General features: G+C 45.1%; 1 protein-coding gene across 11 annotated transcripts in view; it reads right to left on the bottom strand.

The window, feature by feature from the left end:
- Positions 1-9828: 9828 nt before the first annotated feature.
- Positions 9829-27295, bottom strand: part of afdna (afadin, adherens junction formation factor a) — a 98629-nt gene continuing 81162 nt past the window's right edge. For 10 of the 11 annotated variants that reach the window (XM_079753718.1, XM_079753715.1, XM_079753725.1 and 7 more), the window contains 9 exons: positions 26179-26359; positions 23250-23655; positions 22667-22878; positions 22043-22257; positions 21672-21851; positions 17039-17173; positions 14153-14669; positions 11400-11475; positions 9829-11219 (listed from right to left, as the gene is read on the bottom strand). In XM_079753718.1, coding sequence (XP_079609844.1) covers positions 11069-11219; positions 11400-11475; positions 14153-14669; positions 17039-17173; positions 21672-21851; positions 22043-22257; positions 22667-22878; positions 23250-23655; positions 26179-26359 — 2073 coding nt within the window. In that variant the 3' untranslated portion in view covers positions 9829-11068. The remainder of the gene's footprint in view (positions 11220-11399; positions 11476-14152; positions 14670-17038; positions 17174-21671; positions 21852-22042; positions 22258-22666; positions 22879-23249; positions 23656-26178; positions 26360-27295) is intronic. The other variant, XM_079753722.1, reaches the window with a different exon arrangement.

Genomic DNA, 27295 nt, shown 5'->3' on the forward strand with positions numbered 1-27295 from the left:
GAGGTGGTTAATGATTCACGAATTCTCTATCTACATTGCAGTCACCTGACTTGGGCTACCGTCAGGTCCATAGAATTGGTAAACTCTAGTCCCGGTCTCAGAGGGTGGCACTGGACCCCTCGGTCCTCCTAACGGCCATGGAGAATGTCCCGTCCCACTGAGAAGGAGCCTAAGACAGGGTCCCTCAGCCGCAGACCCTCTTTTCTCCGGACAGAATCCCTCGTAGGTTATGGTGTAACCCAGACCTGGGCATCATGTGCTGGGTGGCCCGCGGGTTGAAAAGAATACAACGATTCATGAAAACAAAGAAAGAAAATAGATTCATACTTAATAATACATTTTATTTATTTATTTATAAAGCTTTTATTTTAAAAACTACTTGTAAGCAGTTAAATATCCGAAAACACGGGAGAAGGGCTTTTATTGGGAAAACTGCTGTTCGTCTGGTCGAGGTTGTTCAGAGTCATTCAACTTTCTCATTGATGAAATATAACAAGTCTAGATAGAGATCCACTCTCAGTGATGAACACCTGTCGGCTCTGCTGCGCATAGCCACATCAGGTATTCAGTGCACTTGTTCAAGCCCATCAGAGGCTTAGCTCCTCCCACAGAGTACTTTTTTATGTGTGTGGGTTGTAATGGCTGCATTATCAAATGTGGATGCACTACAATACACCTCTTCAAGTTCAGTGCACTTGGTACAGATACAGATAGGTTTAAAAATATATACAGTAAATTGTTATTTGTAAACCAAACTGTGCAATCTGTAATTATGTTGTGCACATGGTGACTTTTAATTACAAATGCTTAGGAAGAGTTGCAGCAATATATTTTCCATAATCCAATCAAATGATTAAGACATGACAGAATTTCTTCGGCCCTCAAAGGCATTCAGATTTTCTTATGTGGCCACTGGTCCAACCTGTAGGACCTGGTTTAACCTGTAGGACCTGGTCCAACCTGTAGGACCTGGTTTAACCTGTAGGACCTGGTCCAACCTGTAGGACCTGGTTTAACCTGTAGGACCTGGTCCAACCTGTAGGTCCTGGTCCAACCTGTAGGACCTGGTTCAACCCACGCCCACGAGCTGCATAGGACCGGGATAGAACCGGGATGTGTTTGTTTGTAATAGTATAATAATAATACTTTTGTCGCTTTACACCAAAATATAACTAACAAACATGCCCGCTCACTTATATTATTATCCGTCCAAGATTTATGCATACATTTTCTGGTGTAGGACGGTAAGTTAAAGTTTATATCAGTTCCTATAAAACAGGCTATCAGAAGATAGAGATCTCATTGAGATGAAGGATTAAGTATTAACACGTATAAAGTCATAATGGAGCTAGTCAGTTGATATACATTAGGGTTACACAAGCAAAGGCTAGCCTATCCCTGGATAGTCTTTAGATGTGAAATGTGAAAAATAGACAAAGTATAATTCAAATATTAAAATAGCTATACAATGACAAAAAAATACATGGTTGAGAAAGAATATAACACACTACCAGTAATCAAAGTCTTATGTCAGGTTGTTGCCATGGCTTACGGATTTATCGGCAAAATAAATCTATACATGGTTTATATGTGTTCAGCTTTAGCCTAACAAGTTGAACAACTCCTTTTCACCATGTGTTGCATCCCAGATGACTGTGTCTTTAACTGGTGGTCCTCACATTGTTTACTGACCGTGTTACGGCCCCTACCGACGGACCGGCCCCTACCGACTGACCGTGTTACCGGCCCCTACCGACTGACCGGCCCCTACCGACTGACCGGCCCCTACCGACGGACCGGCCCCTACCGACTGACCGGCCCCTACCGACTGACCGGCCCCTACCGACGGACCGTGTTACCGGCCCCTACCGACTGACCGGCCCCTACCGACTGACCGTGTTACCGGCCCCTACCGACTGACCCGCCCCTACCGACTGACCGTGTTCCCGGCCCCTAGCGACTGACCGTGTTACCGGCCCCTACCAACTGACCGTGTTACCGGCCCCTACCGACTGACCGGCCCCTACTGACTGACCATGTTACCGGCCCCTACCGACTGACCGTGTTACCGGCCCCCACCGACTGACCGGCCCCTACTGACTGACCGTGTTACCGGCCCCTACCGGCTGACCGGCCCCTACTGACTGACCGTGTTACCGGCCCCTACTGACTGACCGTGTTACCGGCCCCTACCGACTGACCGGCCCCTACTGACTGACCGTGTTACCGGCCCCTACCGACTGACCGTGTTACCGGCCCCTACCGACTGACCGGCCCCTACTGACTGACCATGTTACCGGCCCCTACTGACTGACCGTGTTACCGGCCCCCACCGACTGACCGGCCCCTACTGACTGACCGTGTTACCGGCCCCTACCGGCTGACCGGCCCCTACTGACTGACCGTGTTACCGGCCCCTACCGGCTGACTGGCCCCTACTGACTGACCGTGTTACCGGCCCCTACTGACTGATCGTGTTACCGGCCCCTACCGACTGACCGGCCCCTACTGACTGACCGTGTTACCAGCCCCTACCGACTGACCGGCCTCTACTGACTGACCGTGTTACCGGCCCCTACTGACTGACCGTGTTACCGGCCCCTACCGACTGACCGGCCCCTATTGACTGACCGTGTTACCGCCCCCTACGGGGTCTTTAGACAGCAGTGAAAGCGCAGACAACAACGTGCTGACGGAACCTTTAGTTCCATGAAATGTGGTTCCTTGGACTAAAGGTTCCGGGTTCTTTGGTCATAAACGCTGAGGTCATGTCAACTATGACCTCAGCGTTTACAGCTCCACTATCCAGTTTGATTAAAGGCCAATTGATTATGGATTTTGAAGTATTTGTTAAACAATAGGGAAGGACAATCAAAGACAAGTCGGTACTAGCCGGGTGGTAGCCTGACAGGGTCTTGTGCTCCTGGTTGGGTCTCCCAGGGCAGAGTGTTCTCCGGTGAGGGGCCAGACTAAGAACGGTTCACATAGACCCCCATGAACAACCGAGATAGAGGAGGAGAGTCCCGGCCTGGAGGAAGCCTGGGGCGCCCGTTGGAGCCCGGCACGGCCCGAAAAAGCGACATGGTACCCCCCCCCCCCCCGATCACCTTTTTATTTATTTTTATTTCTCTAGCGATGGTGGCTCCTGGCACTCTTATTGCCACCCATTGAAGTGAAAGCACAATAGGTAGTTTGTCTAAATCGTTTTCACCGTTCGTCAAATACTCAGATTTTATATTGTCAGCACATCTGAATAAAATTAACATGTGCAATAAAGGTAGTAAAATAAGATCATATAGATGGATTAAAGTACATATTTAGAGTTGTATTATTAGTGTTTTTAGGCTTTGTGATTCTGTTGACTATTCCATGCCTTTATTATAGTTCAGGTCAGTTGTTGTTTTTTCAAACTAGCAAAAGCTACTTTGAAATAAATAAAGTTGTGAAATAATAAAACATAACTCAATATGCAAAACAGAATCATACTAAATACTAAAAGAATTATATAATTAATCACATTAAACATTTTTATTCCATTACTTTGTTACATAAGTTATGTTGTTCACATTGGTAATGGCTTATTAAAAGAAAGGAAAACTAAAAAGTCTTGCAAAACCGAGAGAGTTGAGACTCCTTAGGTGCAAGGTGAGGGTGCTGTCTCATTTCAGTGAATCTTCAGGCTCCATTGAATGCCCCTTTGGTTTTTGTACTTATAGAGATAGAAGAGAGAGGGACACACGTAAGTTGGCTTGGAAGGAAAATTGCGTTGGAAGATGAGGTGTGGTCTTTGTTCCACAACTTAAGTTACGGAACCACATTAGGTGAGTGCTGCATGCATCTTTCTTTCCTCTTTATTATTCTCTACGAACTTTTGGACCTATCTCCTTCCTCAATTGTTCACCTAGAGATTCCATTCAAATTTTAAAATGTTCAGAATAGCTTGGAATCACGCGCTTCTTTTCAGATTTTTTAAATGTTTTATACTTTTTAAGATATACTACTTTTAAAATACTATCTTTTTTTAACATGGGAGTCAATAGGAGTACTCTGGTACTTCAACTGTTTAAGACGTAACTAAATCAAACCATTTAACAAATATGCACACTTGTATCTTCAATAATATCCAAACGGAATTTCGATTTCATTTATAATTTCTTCAGAATCACAGTTTTAGTTTCATACAAACCGACTTTATTGGTCTCATTGATTTACGTTGACGTTGGAGTGTGAGGACGTTCGTGGCTTAAATCAAGTGAAGGGATTTGAACAAAAGTTCAAAAGTCTAAATGGAGTAAACAATGTAAACATGCACACCATTTAATAAAATGTAAATGGTTGGAAACAAATAAAGTGACAGCTGAATGAAAAGCGCAAAGAATTGCTAAAAATGCAGGAATGTAAAATTAATTGAACTGAAGAATCTGAAAGGTCATATGTATTGTCCTGCACTGCTTGTGTGTGCGTGTGTGTGTGTCTTTAAAGATGAACTGAACTGAAATAATCAACATCGATAACGTGTTAGTTATGACCATTATAAAAACAATAACACTAAAAAAAATATTTCAAAAATCAATATATAGCTTTTTTTAGCTACAAAAGAAAATGCGTCTTTTAGTATTAGAGCGCCGATGACATCACTGGCATGGTAGGACTGGGTCGTTGCTGCAGACACGCGAACATCTTCTACACTCCACGGCGGAAAATAGTGATTTTAATATGGCTGGTTACGCGTTTGAGCCTGTGAGGGACATGCCTGTAGGGTCTGACTGCCACCCGGTGGAGAGGGATCAATATCAGGCTCCAGCTCCACCTTCGGATCGTGTGGGTGTGACTGGTGTGCGTGTGGGTGCTGCCGGAGCGTGGACACTGCCGTTGAATCGGTCTGCTGCCGAGAGGTCCCGGTCAACCTTGACCATCTTATGGTGGGAGTAGGTTGCATAGCCATGTGAAACCCAGTAGAAAATTCGGCCCTGATATCTTATTTTATTTCCATATTATATACTTATTTCTCAAAGTTTCCCCTTTCTGTACTTGCCCTTTATGTGCTGACGATGTTTCCATCTACCTACACGTGTGAGTCCAGCTTTTCGTCAATGAATGCAATCAAGACACACGAGAGGAACCGTCTGACCAATGCAAGCTTGGAGAACTGCTTGAGAATAAAAGTGACATCCCTGTCGCCCGACATCCACAAAATTGTGACCGAAGGGAGGAGCCACTTTTCCCATTAAGTGAGTAGCCTACTGGCCTTTTTAAATAGTAGGCCTAAAAAAAATGCCCAGTTATATTGTTTGATCTTATTTAAATTGTAAATTCCCTTTTTTCTGTCTTTATTCAGGAGCAGCGCAGATCCTTCTCCCACGCGGACAATGTGCATTCATCTTTCACTTTCTTTAAGTTTTATTTTAATTGGGCCATTTCACATTTGAGCAGACCTTGTTATGTTGTTAATTTAACGAAACGTAGACTATTTTTTACCTTGCCCACTGGAGGAGGGAGACGGGACACTTTTGGGTTTTTTTTGCACAAGATTACGCGCACTTGCGTGCCAATACCGTTCCGACCTGTGCGTCATGGATAACTGCACAGATGTTCCACCTGTTGTTTTGTCACTTTAGGACTATCATCTATACCTCAATAAATGTTTCGAAATTGATGGGATTGCTGTATGCCTTTTTTTTTAAATATGGGGTTGAAAATAAAAAAAATTAAATTATTATTATTATTATTATTTTTTTTTTTACATCAAATTAACGTCATCTCGTGGGCCAGACAGAATAGATGGCGGGCCAAAATTGGCCCGCGGGCCCCTATTTGCCGACCACTGCTCTAGACCAACTGTCAAGATCAAAGGAGAGACAGTGGTAGTGGATCCACGGCTGTTATTCCAGAGGCTTGTAGCAGTGAGAGACCGTTGTGAAGATATGCCATCAGTGTTCAAGTATGAACTCTGCAGTCACCTGGCTGCTTTGTTTGAATCATCCTACCTCCCCCTACAGGCAAACAAGGCAATTCTTGCCAATGTCCTCTGGAAATCTATTGAGCAGCAGCAAAGACAACCCAGCAGTGATTTCCAGCATGTCCTTGATGGGGGTGCATTACTACATCTTCTACAATGGCCACAAGGGTCCACATATGACCGTGTATGTGAAATATATGTCAGATATGTCACCCAGAAATATGGTACGGCTACTGTCATAGTCTTTGATGGCTACAAAGAAGAACCAACAATAAAAGACGCCACTGAACTTTGTGGAACAGGTGTTACTCCCAGTGTGACTGTACACTATTCTGGTGAAATGATCATCCAATCCAAAAAGGACCTTAACAATAAGGAAAACAAACAGCGGTTCTTGGTTTATCTCAGTGATAAACTTGAGAGGGCTGGGTGTATCACAGACCATGCAAAGCACGATGCAGATGTGCTCATTGTCCAAACTGCCATTGCCTCTCCAAGAACAAAAGACAGTCTTAGTAGGTGATGACACAGACTTGTTAGTACTCTTGTTGCATCACGCTGATCTGAATGCACAGGAGCTGTTTCTGGCACCAGAACCAAAGAAAGCAACAAAAACAAGACGGATATGGTGCATAAAGCAGACAAAGGAGGTACTGGGTCCCAAGGTGTGTGACAATCTCCTCTTTATCCATGCCATTTTAGGCTGTGATTCTACGTCTCGTCTATTTGGCATAGGAAAGGGAATGGCACTGAAAAAAGTAAAGAACGACACTAGCTTTCTCAAACAAGCTGAGGTGTTCAGCCAGTCACAGGAAAATGTGGGAAAAGGCATCATCATTACAGCAGGTGAAAAAGCTCTAGTATCACTGTATGGGGGCGAAAAAGATGAATCACTGGATATGCTAAGATACAGGCGATTCTGTATTAAAGTAACTCAGAACTCATCTCCAGTGGAACCTCAATCTCTCCCTCCAACGTCAACAGCTGCAAAGTTCCATAGTCTTACCAAATGATGGAGTAGAAAGGGGGAAGTGAATGTTTGGACCCAAATGACTGGGGGTGGCATGTTTTGGATGGGAGATTTATGCCAATAATGACCCATCAGCCTGCGGCACCACCAGAAATACTAGATGTAGTCGGCTGTAGTTGCAAGAAAGACTGCAGCACAAAGAGCATGCACATGCAAAAGACATGGACTCCCTTGCACTGACATTTGCGGATAATGTCCTGGTACTAGCTGCACCAACTCACAGTTGCCTGATTTCTCAGATGAGTATGACCCAGAGGGGAAGAAGTAAGCAAAGAACAAACCAGGAACTGATAAAGGGGGTGCCAGAACCAAGAGCCACAGAGAAGGGGTTGAGGATCCAGGCTGGATTAAAAAAATAAAACATAAAAAAATAAAATAAACACCAAAAAAACACCTACCCTTTTGTTGCTACCTTGTCGTGGTGGGGAGGCTTGTGTTCCTCCGTGACTCTGAATGCTATACCGGCGGGGGTTATACCCCTGGCAGGGACTACCAAGCCAGACAGTTTTCAGGTTAGAGGCCAGTCTAAGAGCAGCAGGATGATTGGATCAAGATTGGGCCGATATATTTATCATACATATGAATGGTGTTTCTGCCTATGCAAGTTAGGACATATTCAATAAGTTTGGAGCTCATGTACATATTCAAATTCATTTCAAAAGAAACTTTTAATACAACAAAAGTTACTTTTGGGTGTATTTTGGCCATATTCGATTAGTGTATAGCTCATTTGCATATTCAAAATCATTTTCAAAGAAACTTGTAATACATTTTTTTTTACTTTTCATGGGTACTTTTATTGTGTAAAGTTTCATTTTGATAGGAGTAAAGGAAAAAAATAGCCCCATTGGGGTGTATTGTTGTCTGGCCTCATTAGCACACATCTCGGATTGATGAGAAATTATCATATTTCCTCAACTGGGATTTCTTAGGACTTTTAGTATGTTGTTCTGGACACCTCATAGAAATGATCTATGCTGCTAATTTTCAATGCTATTTTTTTTTTTTACAATTAGTCTGTCGGAAAACGCTACTTTGACTGGACTATTGGAGTGGATTGGACGAACATTGGAACGAAATTGTTTGGTAAACAAAGACTGTTTTACAATATTCCCCGACCTCGGAGATGATAAAAACAGCCGGTCAGATGAAATTGATTGAGCAACAGAATAACGGTCTTATTTATACTTGCCATAGGCCTGCGTGCAGTTGTTAAATTGCACTTTGTTACAAACAGAATTGAAAAGTCCAAGTGTGAATTGGGTCGGTGGGGATTTTGGGAGAGACCGGAGAAGGGCCTTATGTCTTGGGCCAAAGATCCACAGCGAATGAGGGTCGGCGACTATCCCCAATGACGAATGTCAGTGTAGAACACTAAACCGCATGAAACTAAGAAATAATCACATAAATTAATTAAAGTACGATAATAGAAATGAAAATTATATAAATGACATGTCGGAACGGAGGGACGTTAAAAAAAAAGAAAAGCAAAGTACCGCCACCCCGACAATGGACCCAGAAATTGTCGGAGTAGTGGGATGTTTGAAAACAATGGAACTGCCGCCACTCCGACAATTAGACGTCAATATCGGCGTGGGGGGTTTGTCGGAATGGAAGGCGGTCCCTGTGCCATTCACAGACACCAGAATGAACGCGTTCACAGTAACGTTCATCACAGTTCACGTTTGCCGAAAATATGTGAGTTCAGGCACAACATTTGCTGACCGTACGACTCAACAACAAAAATGGCTGCGCCCGTAAAGAGAATTATTTTCTTTATATTTGTACCATGTTAATTTTGATGTCGATTTTAGCGCCAAAAAGTCACCGTTTGCCTTTTCTCGGTCAAGAAGGCACCAAATTAGAAATTTATGTTACTATTCGAATACATATATGACCCACTTTCAATACAGACTCATGTTTCCACTGGTGAAATGCTCCTTTAATTACATAATTCATAGTTGACCTTTTTTAACTAACTACACCCTGACCACATTCACACAGCCATTAAATATTGGGGCATTTTATTATGTCCCTTTTAGGGGGACATAGCAGTTAATGCGAAATCAACCTGGTTATTATGAAACATGGCAGACGTTTAAGAGCTATTTATAGATGTAAAAGAAAGGTACCATTGGGTACCGGTAGAGATGTGCAGTTTCTTGGTTGTCTAGGATGAAAGGGTTTGACACCGATATTTTGACGATTGGTCCTGTCTCGGGTATTTGGCTCATTTAGAATCGCCTCTGACTGCTACAGAATGGATGGCTATGGGCATTCACAAACCTCTCCATAAAACAACCCTAAACGTTTCTTGATGTTCCAAATCAAGTATCGTAAAGAAATAGTTTGTCCTGTTTTATTTGCATTTTGTAAATTCCATTGATTTCTGTTGGAAAATCAATGGGACAGTAACCATCCATTTGTCGTGTTTTAAGACTGACGTTGGAAAATACTTCTCAACAATGTTACTAGAATCAAGACAAAGAATTCACTAAGCTGTTGAAAATGTGTATTTATTGATTTACAAAAGGCAAAACATAACACCGCTTAAATAATTTGGTTTCATCTGAAACCTAGAAAGGTACTGTCAGTTTCCAGAGACAGAGGCCCATCTGTCCCTGGAGGCTTCTGTACACATTTATAGCATCATCTCAAAGCTGGAAAAATGCATCTGCTCCAACATAGCAAGGAGCATTGGGTACAGATACTCACTCCAAACATTTGAGTTGGGAAATTGGTTAAAATGAATGACAATTTTTGTGACCATGTCTTTTTATGTATTGCTTTTTATACATTGGCAGTATATTATTTTGTGGGATCTAAATATCAAGACTGATTAAAATTCTGATTATTATTTAAAGGGGCCCAAAACATGTAAATTAATTTATTTTAATAGATATATAAAATATTTAAAATAAATATCTGTGGTTCAAAGGAGTATTAGTGTTTTGTTTTTTTACTGGTTTTAAAATGTTTTGCTTGGTGACAATGCATGTAAGAACACAATTAATCCAAATAATTGCACACAACTGTTAAAAAAAAGACTATTTAATTCAAACAAGGAAAATAATGTAAACTAAAAGTAAATCAGGGAGTTAAGAATGACACCCTGACCATGTGACATGTACTTTAATTCCTTCCATTGTCTACTTGTTAGTGTTCACGTGTGTTGGCGAGAGGAATGTGTTCTGGATTCTTCCAGACCTCGACTCCCTTATCCACCAAGTGTCAAATCACTGAATGTTATGCTTCATAACAGAGATACGGAGTGAGACAGGTGACACAGATATCTACAGTAATCTTGTTTACAAGAAATTTTGCCATGACCCAGTGATTCTAATTAAGGTATTTACGAGTTGAATCAAAAATAAACCCTGAATACAATTTCTACATGCTGGCTATGGAATGAAACAGTTTCTGATGGACCTCTGCTCATTGAGTATTCAAACAATTAAAATGTAGGAGTTGAATCCAGGGAATTTTAATACAATTAACTTTTTAAAATATAAGGTAATGCAGAAAAGAGCATAAAACATAAAATGATTTCAGTAACCTATTAATTTTTTTTAAAATGAGCAAAAATAATTTTCTTCCCCAACCCAGAAACAATCCTGTAACCAAAGCATATTCCCCCCATTGTGATGTCATTCGCTGAATTGTATATCTCACCGGATTAAACAAAATGTTTTTACAGTGCTTTACCATTATACATTTACATTAGATCTTAAAGAGGGGAAACAAATTAGGCCATAAAAGTCTCTGCTCCTCCTACCACACACCTATGTGGTAGGAGATCGAGTTACTCAATTATTAAAAAGGGAGGAAAGTGCCCCAGCCCACCAGAACTAACTACAATTCTCAACATCCGAACGCCAAAGCAATATTGTCTTCCGACGTAATAATAGGTTCTTTCTTTTTGTCGGATAATGAAAGTATGAGGAAAAATTAAGTAATTGTATAGGTGAATGGCTTACATCTGTATGCAAGGGATTTGGGGGGGGGGGGGGGGGGGGGGGGGGGGGGGGTAAGTGTTTCATACAAGCCACTGGGATAATGAGGGTTATGATGGCTGTAGTCTATTTAGTGTTGAGCTCATTCTCCAGCTCCATGAGCTTGCGCGATGCCTTGACCTTGTTGGACACCTCCTTGCCCTGGGAGAAGAGCCGCTGGCGCTCCTTGAAGGTCAGGCTCTCCGGAGCTCCCGGGGCCGCATTCTCCTGCTCCTGGCTGAGAGGGGATGAATACTTCAAGAAACTAAAACGCTAGCCATATCTATTGAAAACATAATCAAAACAGAGTATGAGCAGTAATGAATACAAAAAAAATCATATTTATGACAATTTCTTTTTGTAATTGAACTGATTGAGGTCTGCGATGCACATGGCTGGCAGCAAAGCCCTGTCTCACCCTTTGGTCCACTTGTCCTTGAAGACCTCTCCCGTTCCTACAAGTCCTGCAGGGTTTCCAGTGTACGAATCAAATCCTGTACAATAGATTAGGGGGTCAGTAAGTATCCCTCTTAGTCAACCTCTCCTCGCAGACAGTCTGCGGCATTGGCAAGCTGCTGTGTACCATTTAAAAATGAGTCCACATGAAAATATTCCAGATCTGTTGGTTCTGTACATTTCTAATTGATTCCTTTTCTTTAACGTGTCTTTTAATAAATGGTACTCGGCAGCTTGTCTTGTAGGCTGTGCAATAGTTACGTCACCAAAGAGATCCTAAAGACCAGATGAAGCAGAAAGAACACTAGACGAGCATTAAGTCAACTATGCTTCATCATACAAGAAACACAAGGCCAGAAGAAGAGAAAAAGAAAGCTGTGTTAGAGGAGAGCAAACAGAGTTAAAATGTCGGTTACAAAGCTAATCCGAAAGAGTGAGGCATCTGTTGAACATTACAACATTGGTCATGGGTCAAGGTAACTCAGTTTTGGCCACCCCTTTTAGTTGTTTGGAATTTTTCAGATGGAAAACAAGCAAAGTAGAGATACAAGTCTAGTACAATTGTACAATTGTAGCCCAATATACCAGGGAGTTGAATAGGTCAATGCGTGGCATTATAGGTGACCTTGACCATTGCCCAATACACAATGTAAGTTTGGCTCACATGCCCCTGCGTCATTCTGCAAGCGTGGACTGAATTGTATCCCAGATAATGGTTCAACGTTGACAATATTAGGACTTGTATCGAAGACATTCCTGGACAAAGCAAAAGGCTAATATATTTATTAATTCAGCCTCACTATACTACCCACATTCCATAAAACACAACGTGTCCAAGTGTATGTGGGAGTTTACATTTGTTGACTTTATTAATGGGGGGAATGGAAAAGGGCGGCTAGATGGATTGGGGTTCAATGAGACACAATTCATACTCAGACGCAGTGGCTCATGTTTTCACCTGACATAATGAGCTGATCCGTTACGCTGGCAGGTCTGAGGAGCTAGCACTGTAGTTTACATCATTTGTGGTTTCTCTGACTCAAATTGAATGTGTCGTTTATTCAGTCATCTCAGTTACATGTTTTTAAAAGGAGGAAAAGAGAAGTGACTCCAAAATGTATTAATCAATGTGCTAGCCTGTCTCTAATTTGCCAGCATAACGTAAATGGCTAAGAATGTCTTATGGAAGTAGTGAGTGAGGCGGAGGAGATTCATGTTCTGATGGTCACTTGAAACCATGCCAAAAAGACCCATGGGAGTTGGGTTTAGCCAAGCAAGCAGCCCTTTCATGGCTAAAAAGCTGGAAATGAGCCACACACATGCAGACTACCAGAAAAATATAAGAAAATTCAGCATAGTTAGGTCTGAAACAGACACAAAGAAGTGTGTCAGAAGTCCATGTCAGAAGAAGTGACATTGAAGGCAGAGCAACCAGTAGATAGCCAAGCGTACAGACAAAGCCAGACCCACAACAAGGTAGGATGAACAAAGAAAAACATTTAAAAGAAAGACGTCAAGAATAAGTAGGAAATCAGGGCACCGCCCGGATCAAGTTGAAGCTCAGCGCAAGCAGTAAAAAGCAATGGCTACCAAGGCTGAGTATTTGAGGGCAGTAATTATTTTGTTGAGGTGCAGTGACTAAGAGGCATCCTTGTGGAGGAGAGCACAGCAGGGTGAAGCGATGGGATTCGCAACCGGTTTATTTAGGAATGAGTGGGATTAATTATTAAGGGAGATGATGGGGGGGTGAAGTTAGTGGGCGGTTTCCCCTTAAACATCCCTTTACAGGGCTACAAATGAGTCTAGGACCATAAGTGTGCATTGTCTTTGCCTAATGGTAGATCTAAGTGTATGCGTGAAACACCATTTGTGTTTGGCTGTTCAAATTGTGCAGACTTCAAACTCGTAAGCAGAACTCTGCCATAGGGCATTGGACTGGCCTACCACACACACACACACACACACACACAGGTCACTAGAGACCTGCATGGCTTGTTTCTAAACAACCAAAGACTGTACTCCTAATAATTAGTGTGGTAATTTGTGGTAAAGTGAATGGAAATAGTCAAGTGATCAATGAGGGTGAGAAAGCCAAGAGTGTATCTCATTTCCCTGCACCCTCCCTAAGCATGGCCGTGGGCAGGCAGGTAAGCGGCTCCCTGCACCCTCCCTAAGCATGGCCGTGGGCAGGCAGGTAAGCGGCTCCCTGCACCCTCCCTAAGCATGGCCGTGGGCAGGCAGATAAGCAGCTCGCTGCAACACCGCAGCAACCAAACAGACAAGAGGCGGCGAGCGACAACACCAACAGTACTATGATTGGTCTGGGTGGTGTAACTCGAGTTGGGGATGTGGGTGGTCGGGCGGTGTCGGAGCTACGGTAGCTTATTTTGTACTGGCCACTGATAATGACCATCTGATTGGAAGAAGGCATTTGGGTAAGAAGGACAGAAAGAGGGTAAACCTACAAAAGAACACAAACAATACAGAACAAATACGAAGGGAATCGGATCTGAAGAGACCGTCCACACTTAAAAAAATAGACACAAATAGATGGGGATGATTGACTAATATCTACAGAAAAGGTCAATTTTGACGAAATTTAGAAAAAGAGAAGAAGTTGGGTCAAAATGATTGCCCCTGCTGGAAGTCGGCTACACCACAGACTAGTGGACTAACGGGGGGAGGCGCCGTGACGAACCCCTCCTCTCGCTCTACCTTTCAGGAAGCTGGGTTTGGTGGGAGGGGGAGGGGCGTGGCCTGTACTGTTGGAGTTGTTGACTGGCAGCTGAAACGAGCTTGACAGGAAGATGCCGTCAGACAATGGGCGGGGCTTGCGGGCAGTTGGCGGCGGCCGAGGCTTCCCGGGCCCCGAGACCGGGAGGTCACCGTACGACTTCCGGGTCGCCGACAGCTTGGGCTGACCTGATAGGGCGCTGGCCCTGGTGGCCTCCTCTCCTTCCTCATCGTCTTCCTCGTCACCTGCGTAGGACACGAATGTGGCGGTGTAGAGCGCGTCGGGGGAGACCACCTGGGTTTTGAGGTAGGAGGTGTTTCTCTGTGGGGGGGGCGGGGGCGTGTTAGTGGGGGGCTCGGGGGGCTGGTAGTCCCGGGGGAGGGGCGGCCGGTACAGACCACCAGGCTCCTCAGGCGTCAGCAGCTTCCTCTCTGCCTCGTCGTGCTGCCGGCGGCGCCCCGCCTCCAGACGGTTGTAGTACTCCTCCTCCTGTCTCCTCTATGCACAGGAGTAGGACAACCTGTTAGTCAGCCTTCACCTCAGGACAGGGTGGTCCTACCACCTGCTACCACACTAGGCTAGCAGCAGGCCTACAGCCACCACTGACGACGGGCACAAAGACTTGGCCCACCAGTCTTTGAGGAATCAAACCACAGAGACCCCATCCCCTCCGCTGGAGCCCGGCTAACTGCCTCGATGCCTTTGGAGCAAAGCCTAGTCTCTGTGCACGAGAACCCCCAGAGGTAGTGCTGAACAGAAGAAGAGCTAATCGTACCCAGGTAAAGGAGAATCTATGTCCCGTTGTTAACGCGGATATGTGATCGACGGTATGTGGTCCGCTGGGTGTTGAGGTCCATCAACGTCTGGGTGAACGTCTCTTGGTTGTCAAGGCTCTCTGCCAAGGGTGACTCCGACCCAAAGGGACCCGTTGACAGGAGGACACAAGGTGTGTCCGAGCGCTGGTGTGTGTGCGCGGAGAGGGGAAGTGCTTATGCTAAATACCGATGCCCTGTCCCTTCCCTACACCCTGACAGTTTGGAGGCCTTCTTTGATGCAGTGGTTACATATTTTTGAGGTAACAAATCAGTTAGCGTGGAGTCTCGTGCACTTCACATTGGCGATCGTCGAAATTCAAATCTAAAGGCTTTCTGGGTTACAGCTTGTGCACACATCTTAAGTCGCACATTCCAAGACATTCCAAACTATTATGTTTCTTAATTAACGTATTGCTAAGGCCAGACTATTGTACATTTGTGGTCTTCACGATACAATGTCTTTCATAGTAAAATGCATGTTTTCAACCCAACTCACACAGCCAGCGTCTGCATGCGCTTTTTCAAAGACTGCCATCTGAAGGGCAAAACCGCACTACCTCGACACGGGAGGGAAATGGAATAGATTGTCAGGGTAGGAACACTATCGGGACAGGGCTTTGTTTACATATATGGATGGATGAGAGTGCTGGCTTGAGGGTTGCGGATGGACATATTTAACAGTGGGTTTGGGTAAGGTGGGAGAGAAGCAGCATTTTCGGGTAATGGTTTTTGAATCGATGCTGAATGAAAATGGTTCCAACACATAAACGAATAAAGAACAGATATTTGCTTTTGCTAACCCCAAAAACTCAAACAATGAAATAATGAATCAAACAAATAAAGCCCTGGCTAAAACATCCACAGCACCACGCGATGGCGGCTCCATGCTTAAAGTGACAACACACACTACAGGGGGAAGGGACACAGGGCAACATGCAAATCAACATCTTATAGACATATCTGTACACTCATACATTTAATTATTTAGTGATATAGATATTTACATATATATATATACACATATATATATATAAACATATATATAAGGATGTGTGTGAGGGTGTGTGTGTGTGTGTGTGTGTGTATTTGTACCTAGTCGAGTGAAATCGATCAATAAAGCAATTCATACCAAGGTTAAAGAGCCATTGAACCCAAAACAACATTTTGGGGGTTTTAAACATGGTCATTTGTCAATTTAGAGAAAAAAAAGATGTGTAATCCGCCACGGTGTGAGAATGGTGAAGCTCCGTCTGAGCAGCGGTTTATTTAATGTCTGTGTCCGAGTGACGGTTAGGCTTCCCAGACACCTATAGTATAACATATAGTATAACGTCCAACATTGCTTAATAACACTCAATTAAAAGTTACACAACGACGGTTCTAAAAAAGTATTATGAAGTTGGCGTGGGTTGTAACCATGGGGATAACACAACCCCCTCTTTCCTGAATCTCTCAGCCCAAAACATTTTTTTTTTTAATCCCAGTCTAGAATTCGCTCTGAATCAGTGGGATCACTGGCTCTTTAAGGGTCATCACAACTCAGTGTCAGATTCACCCGGCGTGCTCACTCCTACTTGTTGGAGCTGTTGTTCAGAACCCTGGGGTTTCTCCTCCCCAGTTTGTTGCACACAAACACCAACACCATTCACATTCACCTTGGCTACCGACAACATACCAATGCTTATAATAGCCCAAGTAAGCTTGGCTGATAATCACATACCAACACCTGAGAAGAGTGACACCTGTAGTTGTATTTACATCCCATTGTAGTAGACATTCAATAGTTATTTTTGTATTTACTTTTATTGTACCGTCTTCTTTATTTATTTATTTTATCAATTCGACAATGCGTCTGTTGGTCTTTGTAACAAATCCCACCAACAGTGGCTGGTTGGGAACACGTCCCCGAGAAACGGTGTCGCCCCGAGAGACTAGGGTGGTGAGCACTGGCGTCGTGAAAGATTTAGACTTGCATCCAAGTTTAAATGAAGCTTCATCAACAGACAATGTTAACAGTCCTCTAGCCCTTCCAGGAAACACAGCCCAACATACCTTCTCATCTGCCTCGCGTCGGGCCCGTTCCTCCTCCCTCCAGCTCCTCTCCTCCTCCTGCTTGGCCCGTTCCTCAACCTCCCGCTTGCGGATCTCCTCCAGCTGCTGCTTGCGCCGACGCTCCTCGTCCTGCAGCTGCTCAACACACAGCGGCACAGGAACGCGCACGGAGTGGCGAAGCAGAGGACGACGAAGACATTGTTAGGGAGGGATGGGTGGTCACAAAGCTGGTCTGAGACGGAGAACAGTGCATTAGCTGAGGGCTAACTAAATGCCTGCTTAGATGTTTCCGTGCAGAACTAGGGTTCAGTTGTAACACACATGCGCCCACACACAGCGTGCAGCTTGCACACACACACACACACACACACACACACACTCACACACCACAAAAAACATGCAAATTATCCAACACAACATGCACAAGGAGAATAAAACCCGACAAGCTGATCAAACACACATCCCAACAAGGACGGACGCACTCTGCTCCATGCGCACCACATGTGGTATGTTGGATTCTGCCTCATGGTCAATGTTCTGCTCTGCCCAGCAAACATGCAACTACATGACATGCTTCAGTTTGATAAACAAAATTCCCAATGGCAGGAGAAACACGATGTCACTGGAGGCAACACTATCCATGTAACACCATCCCACACTACACCGGGGTGAGGTGTTGAGGGATATTGAGAAGCTCAGTTGACGAAACACAGGGTAATGGAGGGATGAAGGTTTGGATGATCACATGAGCTCCACATTACAGTGGGAATGGAATCTGTACCCTGTACCCTGGAATCTGTATGCCGCTTGCAAAGCATTTAGCCGTGCACCCCATCCTTTATCTGCACTAAAACCAACACTGTTGCTGTCCTCACGCTGTATGTCAAAGACCATCCTTTTAAGGTCATTTTACCTCAGGCACATAGGGAATAAACGTCATAACATGCTAGAAAAAATAATGACAAACATAATCACTGTCGTTTTAAGGTCATTTCCCTGTTCGATAAAGAAAAGTAGGCCGTCTGACTGGAGAGAGTTGGTGTCCAAATAAAAAAATTGTGATACAACTGCACATCGTCACGCTAGTAAAAGGAACCTATAGTAAGTTCAAGTAAACACTTGCTTGTAGCGCCGATTGCTGTCTGAATGAATGATCAATACATTTAACAGACAGACCCTCCTATAATCAGTGCTCAGGGCTCCCAGTATGCTTGCCCATTCAAGATGTTTCTATTAACTGTAGAACTTCCTGCCGATCGCATTCGATTCTGATTAGCCATCTGTGTCAATCTATCCAGATATCTGTTTGTCCATCTGTCCGTCTGTATATCTACAATCATCCGCACGTTGCTGACATGTGACATGTCTGCATCCCAACTGAATTAGCAAACTGTGTTTTCCCCCCACTCTAGGTCATCGTTGTTACTGTTGGCATTGTCGTGGTTTGTGTTTTTATTGTTGTGGATTCTGTAATGTAACTATTGTTGTTGTTGTGTGCTGTGTCTTTGTGAAATAAAAATTATGAAAAGTAAACAAAAAAATACATTGAACAAATAGAGATTATTATATACCTATGAATGTAGTTTACCACTATAGATGCAATAAGGTGACTCGTTTGTTGAGAAATGTAAATATACTAATAAGTAAGCCTGAGTGACTTACAGCATGTATGCTGTAAGTCATACTCACTGTAGCCTACAGGCTACAGTGAGTATGACAAAGAGACCTAATTAAACTAAATTTTCCCAAAGCAGAAATCGGGGCATTTGTGTACAGTGCCATTTCGCCCCATTATTTATTATTTAATTGAGATTGCGAAGAAAAAGCAAAACAAAATAACTTGTTCAACGTTAAATGACCTTTAGTGTCCGAGCTTGTTGTGGATAATGAATGATTTAAGTTTTGAGGAGCAGCATTAAAACTTGTCGGCAGAGGTTTAGAGCGCCACAAGGGATGGAAGGTGATCCCATTAAAGGGGAGATGATCCCATTACTCTCTGACTCTAAGGTTAAGTCAGCCTTCCTGGCAACAGCCCTTAAAACCACAAAACAACCGCTGCCGTCGGGGTGAGCGGACAGGACCAACAGGACTGAGTTGGCTATCTAGGCAAGAAACAGGAAGTAAAACAAGTTAGGAAGTGAAAGGAAAGGGATGAACAGCAGGACGAACGTACCAAGTCTAGAACAGAGATAGCAGGGACAGCTGTCTGCTGCTAAAGTGAAAAAGAGAGAGATTGAGCAAGAGAGGGGGAATACAGGACAAACAAAAAGGAGAAGGTGGAGAATTAGCAAGGCTCAGGGTACCATCAAGTGGTCGAAAGAAAGAGTGAAAGACATCCCAATTCCCAAAGAAAGAATAGCTACAGGGAATAAATAAGAACAGATGGACAGTAAAAGAGGTAGAAAATAAATAGAGGTGAAAACATTGTTTTATAAAAGGTAGTGCAGCAATCATTCACTAATTTTAAGGTCAGTGAATGTACCCTGCAAAGATATGATGAATTGGGCCTAACCAGCAACGACTACCTCACAGATGGCCCCCACACACTGTCCCCTCTATTGGACACTCACAAGGCTCTTGGGTCAACCCTCATGACCTTTGTGCCCATGAGCTATACACTTTGAAACACAAAAAGGCCCAAAAGAGTCCTTCAATGATAATACTTCTAATACAGGTCCTGAAGGTCACATCTCCATGTGGTTATGCAGTGTGGTGCTTAGCAATCAGCCAAGCCCCAAGCCCCTCCTCCTGTAGCCCCTTCCCATCCAGCCAGTCAGATAGAAGCCGCTTCAGCATGGCAAAGCAATGGTGTAAGCATGTTGGCAGAGGTACATTCATGGTGTGAGCTATTGGGACTTCCTACCTCCTTCATGCCAACACATTGATGAAGACCCTGCTCTTCCACTAAGCACCAACCATAGAAACAATCTAAATTATTATTATCTTTAATATACCTGACGTAAATAATCACAATCCCTATTCCATATCGACCTTACTATTTATCATTGCAATGCAAATATTAAATACAAACTGCAACTACAATACTGCAAGGTCAGTGCCAGATCTACAAGATGCTGCTCACCACCTGGAAGGATTTTAAAATGGTTCAAACACACTTTGCAACTAAACTAACCCCTTATTTTAAAATGAATGGGTATCCAGTTTGCCCCCTAATCTCCAGCTTCACCCTGGACCTCGGTCTAGCCTCCAGCTCTTTCTTACTCTGGCTGTCTACACCTCTCAGCTGGAGGCCCTGGAGGGCTGGCTAGTGGTGTAATAACTCCTGTTGCCTACACCACTAGCCTCACGGGCCCTCTTCTCAGCCTGCAGCCTCTAACTCCTGTTGACTACACCACTAGCCTCACGGGGCCTCTTCTCAGCCTCCAGCCTCTAACTCCTGTTGACTACACCACTAGCCTCACGGGCCCTCTTCTCAGCCTGCAGCCTCTAACTCCTGTTGACTACACCACTAGCCTCACGGGGCCTCTTCTCAGCCTCCAGCCTCTAACTCCTGTTGACTACACCACTAGCCTCACGGGGCCTCTTCTCAGCCTCCAGCCTCTAACTCCTGTTGACTACACCACTAGCCTCACCCGGGCCCTCTTCTCAGCCTGCAGCCTCTAACTCCTGTTGACTACACCACTAGCCTCACCCGGGCCCTCTTCTCAGCCTGCAGCCTCTAACTCCTGTTGACTACACCACTAGCCTCACGGGGCCTCTTCTCAGCCTCCAGCCTCTAACTCCTGTTGACTACACCACTAGCCTCACGGGCCCTCTTCTCAGCCTGCAGCCTCTAACTCCTGTTGACTACACCACTAGCCTCACGGGGCCTCTTCTCAGCCTCCAGCCTCTAACTCCTGTTGACTACACCACTAGCCTCACGGGGGGCCTCTTCTCAGCCTCCAGCCTCTAACTCCTGTTGACTACACCACTAGCCTCACGGGGCCTCTTCTCAGCCTCCAGCCTCTAACTCCTGTTGACTACACCACTAGCCTCACCCGGGCCCTCTTCTCAGCCTCCAGCCTCTAACTCCTGTTGACTTCACCACTAGCCTCACGGGGCCTCTTCTCAGCCTCCAGCCTCTAACTCCTGTTGACTACACCACTAGCCTCACCCGGGCCCTCTTCTCAGCCTGCAGCCTCTAACTCCTGTTGACTACACCACTAGCCTCACGGGGCCTCTTCTCAGCCTCCAGCCTCTAACTCCTGTTGACTACACCACTAGCCTCACGGGGCCTCTTCTCAGCCTCCAGCCTCTAACTCCTGTTGACTACACCACTAGCCTCACGGGGCCTCTTCTCAGCCTCCAGCCTCTAACTCCTGTTGACTACACCACTAGCCTCACCCGGGCCCTCTTCTCAGCCTGCAGCCTCTAACTCCTGTTGACTACACCACTAGCCTCACGGGGCCTCTTCTCAGCCTCCAGCCTCTAACTCCTGTTGACTACACCACTAGCCTCACCTGGGCCCTCTTCTCAGCCTCCAGCCTCTAACTCCTGTTGACTACACCACTAGCCTCACGGGGCCTCTTCTCAGCCTCCAGCCTCTAACTCCTGTTGACTTCACCACTAGCCTCACGGGGCCTCTTCTCAGCCTCCAGCCTCTAACTCCTGTTGACTACACCACTAGCCTCACCCGGGCCCTCTTCTCAGCCTCCAGCCTCTGCATGATCATGGCCGTGTCCACGTCCTCGTCGTCCTCTTCCTCCTCGTCTTCGTCACTTTGTTTGGACTCCTGCAGCCTTTTCTGGAACTGCCACTCCAGCATGAGCTTGCGGAGGCGGTCGCTCTCCTCTGCGGTGCGCTCCGGCTTGGCCTGGCAGTGGAAAGGAGGATTTTATTATTTTATTCAGGTTTATTCATCTATATTTACATCCCATGCTGTCCTGTATTTGCTGATATCCTCATTTCCCCTCTGGCATTGATAACATTCCATGTGATCTTACCTTCAAAGAGCAGATGGGTGACTCCGTACACCAGGTGGGGGGGGAACATGTCAACACTCACCTGTAGGTCCTGGATCTCCTTGTCCAGCAGGTCCACGATGTGCAGTTGCTGCTGCTTCTCAGCCTTCTCGCGGGCATCCCTCTTCCAGGGGTCCGGGGACAAGCTGTCACTGGAGGACAGCTCCTCCTTGCTGATGGTGATGTACTGCAGGTCCCTCCGCTCAATGGTGCGGGGCTGTTGCTGTGGTAGCAGCTCCCTGATCACCGTGTCCATGGCTGAAGGAGGACAAACCCATGGCTTCAATCAGAGCGCACACTTCACCACCCCTACACAATAAGGCTTTAAAGGTACCATATGCAAGATTTGCTATTTTAAGATAGCCCCAGTCAACCACTCGTCACCTCTCCCTTCTCTCCAAACTGCTCCCAGACTCAAAAAGTATTACGAGATTTCTCTGGACTGCTGCAAAAGCAAATTATCTAGATACCCATACCCTCAAGTTAGCATCTACAGTACATCACATGTGTTTTAGAGCACATTTCAAACCAAAACATGTCGCTATTGTACCTTTAAGGTTAAGGACTGGTTCATTTTGGCAGAGACATTTCTAAGCGTAGTTTGAAATCTCAAACTACACATATTTAGAAACCTTGAATTCAATTTAGACAAACAATAAGTCAGCACCAGGGTTGGGTCCAGCTGCCTGCCCTGGGTGAGGCCCCACAGGGCCAGGGAGACTGGCCAGCTTCTCGGGCCGGGATGGGACCGGCGGCTGATGCTGGGGAGGGTGGTAGGGTTGGGCTGGGGACGGCTGGTGGTGCGGAGGGGGGGCGGCCATGACAGGGTTTGAACGAATCTGCCCCAGCTTCTTCTCCTGCTCTCTTCGCTTCCTCTCCCTGAGGAGCAACATGGTCAACGTCCTCCGCAGTGAACAACATGTCATGTTTCACAGAACCACCAGGACTTAGGGATTCAAGAGGAATCAATGGGAATGCCCCTTTCACAGTTCAAGATAAAAAATATAAGGAAAATGTTAGCTTTAGCCTTGTACTAGGAACCTTGTACTAGGAACCAATTGTTTTGCAGTCACTTCCTGTGACTGCATTGTTTGCAGTCACAGGAAGTGACTGCAAACAATGGAAGCAGTAAACAGCCTTACAGGAAGGGTGGTCAACAATAAGATGAAGGGGTAGTGACATTAACACAGCACTAGTAAACGGTAACGGGGTCAACGTGCACCAGGAGGTTCCATCAACAGAGCACGTACCTCTCCTCCTCCAGGCGAGCCTTCTCCTTCTCGTACCAACGCTGCTGCTCCTCCCGTTTCTTGCGGTCGGCCGCCTGCTGCGCGGCGGCGGCGGTGAGCACCGGCGGCGGCGGCGGGGGCAGGTCCATCGGGGGGTCATAGGGGTCGTGGGGGAAGAGGGTGGGGGGAGGCGGCGGGGGTGGAGGGGGGAGGTCGGAGCGTGACGGTGGGTGCTGCGGGGGTCCGGAGTGCGGCGCGTTGGGCGTCTTCCAGCGACCGGGCCCGCTCTTGTGGTTAGGGTGGGTCTTGCTGTTGGAGGAGGAGGAGGCGTTGGAGAAGTTGAGGTGCTCCTGGCTGGAGGTGGAGGACTCCACCGAGGACGAGACCTGATGGTGGTTACCCCAGTGGTCCACGGCGCCTGGGGGTCCTTGGAAGAGGACCACCGAGAGATGGTGCAACAACACACAACAGCCAAACTGATCAATCAAGTAGCAATAGTTATCACCGTCATCGAGTTGAGTACATGTTGATAGTACGTTTGTATGGTGCATTCCTGTGTATGGACGTGTCTACAGGTTAATGCCTAACATTACTTCAGAACATGGAAAGCATCAGTGAATTTAGGTCTTAAATATGGGAGGGGTTTAAAACTAGATAATGAAAAATGTGGTGAGTGCTGTAGTGCTAAGTGAAGTGGAAAACATGTTTTGGTAAAGCCACGTAGTTGAAGACGTAAAGATATTTTAATGGCTTAAATCAAGTGAAGCGGTGTAAACATGAAGATTTGAGCAAAAAGCTAAAGTGATCAAGTAAGAAAAGCTGAGCTGTTCTGATAGTGTGTGTGCGTGTGTGTGTGCTTGTGGTAGTAACTTGGAAAAGTATGTTATTGACCTTATTCCTTCACATCTAGTTCATCGGAATAAGCTCACTAAATGATAAGGTTTTTACTGTTGGACTCCTTTGAATCTCAGCTATCATATGGCACATCGTTTGTGTAGATAGCATGACGTGAAAAAGTTGTTCGCATGTAGGTTCTACCGGGAGTAGACCCGGATAGGTAACAAGCATGAGCCTCTAGCCATATAAACGGGGGTCCCCACAGACAAACGCCCGATATATTATAATCATATTCCAATCATCTTTTAGCGCCAGTGCAACAAGTATTTTCCATACAGTCGAAGATACAAGTGTGTCAATTTGTTAAATGTTTTAACAAAGTTTAACTGTTAAAAATTGCCCAAGATACAAAGTCTGAAGTAGTTGAAATGTCAGAGAATGGGCGGACGGCTTTGCTGTCCTCCCATTGTAAAAAAAATAGTGCTGTCAATAGATTAAAAAAAATTAACTAATTAATCTCACAATTTTCTGTAATTAATCTAGATGAATCTAGATTAATTAATCAATAAATTAATCTTGATTAATCTCATTTTTCTATTTAAGACCGAAGCTTGTAACATATCTACTTTAGTAAAATCATGGAATTAATGTAGAATCAACACAAAGAAAGTTTATTTTGATTCAAATACTATTTTAAATAGCTTTCTTTCATCTTTGAATACAATTTCTCTCCTGTGAATACAAATGTTCAAAAAAAGCTTGCTTCTTTTGAACGATGTGGCCAGAGAGCGAGAACAACCTCTCACAAGGCACTGTGGTTGAAGGGGTTGACAAGAACTTGTGTGCAATGGGTCCCAGCTTGGTATGTGCTTCTTCTCTCTGTGACCACCATTGTAGTGGACACCCCTCCATGTCCATTTTGGGCTCTACTTTGTAGCAGTCCAGACAATGCTCTATGGACTCTTCTTCTTCATCTTCATCCGACGTATCAGACGAACCAAGCAAGAAGATGGAAATCTTCCTCTTCTTTGAGCAAGAGATTCTTGCTTATGTCCGTGTGCAAGTTGCTGCTTATTTAATTCCTGGGCGTTTGATGGACTATGCTTGAAGTGCCCGACAATCTTGCGACATTTGGCCAGAAAACTTTCCAACCCACTGTCCTTAAGGGAAACTGTGACCGTTCTTTGCAGACTTTGCAACCATGTTACGAGCACTGTCTTTGCCAAGTGTGGTTAGGTTCTCCTTTAATTCCCATTCGTTTGCAGCATCCAGAAAATGGTCAGCGTAGTGTCACTCCACTGTTTATCGATAAAATGCGCTGTGAAACCCAAGTAGTTATCATTGTTCACAGAAGTCCAGTGGTCACCTGTGAGAGCGATGTCCTGCTTCCTCAAGCATGTTCCTCCGCCGAGCCCTCTCGTCCTTATACAAAGTGTGTATTCTGGACACTGTGGTTCCTCTCGAGGGTGGATTATAAGAGCTATCTCCCGCTGCCGCTCGAATAACCTCTCTCAGTCCGTCGTCTCAAACCATGTTAATTGGGCACAGTTTTTCGCTATCCACATAACGAAGGAATTGGTTATCTTCACACCACACTCCATTAGCTAGAGTGGCGAGGCCCCGTAGAGGTAACTTGAGCAGGGTTTTTTGCTCTGAGATGATACGCCAAAGATTAACTACTTCTATGGTAGTTGAATTCGGCTTTGCAAAGTGTGCAAATTACTTTAGATTTCTCCAACGAGCCGTCGGGCAATTTTTTAAAGTTTCCTCCTAAAAGTCTGTCCTTGTCCATCTTCGCGCCAGCGAATGCGCGGCTTACTTTGTGTAGTTTGGCTGCACACGCGAACAGAGGTTATGGGTCAGCTGCCACAGGAAGTGGCAAAACTGCGTTAAAGGCACAGTTTTTTTTTTTTAACGTTACAAAATTTTAATTAATCTCCAAAATGAACGCGTTAATTTCGACAGCACTAAAAAAATTTATTGAGCACTATATGCAGCACTCACCTAATGGGTTTTTACCTCACCATCCTTTTTAAGCTATACTTTTAATTTCATAAAGATTTACTTGAAAACCTGAAAACCCTTTTTTTCACATTAATGTATGTCAGCTGACCTCTCTGGTAGTCCATGTCACGGTGGGCGTAGTCAGCCTCACGCTGGTACTCATTCTCCCGGAAGTGCTGCTCCTCCCGCTGGTGAAGCTGCTGCTGCTGGAGGTGCAGCAGGTCGTCCTGCCTCAACCCCCCCGGAGCAGGGTACAGCTCCTCCTGGGACTGGCCCATCTTATCCACACGCTGAGGAGGGACACCAGGTTACTCAACAAGGTCCTTGCTCATTTTTATTACACAAACATTTGCACTTAAGCAATACGTGCGCTGGATCCACAAGAGCCTCAACTAGGGGGAACGGTTCTAAAGCAGAGCGCTAGATCTACACAAAGTGAATTATATGTATTGTGATATGTAGTATGTCGATGTTAAAGGTCCCATGGCATGCTACTTTATGGATGCTTTAATATAGATATTAGTGGCCCCCTAACACAGTATTTCCCATAATCAGCCATGGTGCAGAATTACAGCCACTACGAGCCAGTCGCACATTGAGCTTTCCCCAAATGCGCCGTTTCGCTGTCTGTAGCTTTAATGCAAATGAGGAAGAGAGAGGCGGGTCAAGGAGGAGGGTGGGGGTGTGGCCCTGAGCAGCTTGCGACCACGGTACCAGGCGCTCTGTTTACAATGGATGTATCGCAATGGGGAGGCGAACACAGCCTTTGGCCGTGGTCTGTAAATATTCGGGAGTCCTGGAGCTCTATATCTAAATAATATCATATTATACATAGATTCTATATCATATAATATATATTATCGCGGCCAAAAGTTGTATGCTCCTGCAAACGATATTATGGATCTCAAACGACTGCGTCGGGTTCTCCGACGTCTCTGGTTCTTCGACGTACACATCAATCTGAAGTAGACTGAACCACAACATGGAGGAGAAAGGGGTTGTTGCCCACGATTTTCCATGGCTGAGATAACCCCAACTACCGAGTCTCGTTGTGGATATACCAGAGACGAGAGTCCGACGTGTTATGCGCCATAACACCAACAGCAGAACGGTTATCCAAATAAAGAAGTGTAGGACTACAACACTTGCGTTACAGTCCTAGAGCTCTATATCTAAATAATATCATATAGCCTAATAGGCCTACATAGCATATAATACATATTATC

Source organism: Pollachius pollachius (genome assembly GCF_949987615.1).
Source record: "Pollachius pollachius genome assembly, chromosome: 16".
Lineage (NCBI taxonomy): Eukaryota > Metazoa > Chordata > Actinopteri > Gadiformes > Gadidae > Pollachius > Pollachius pollachius.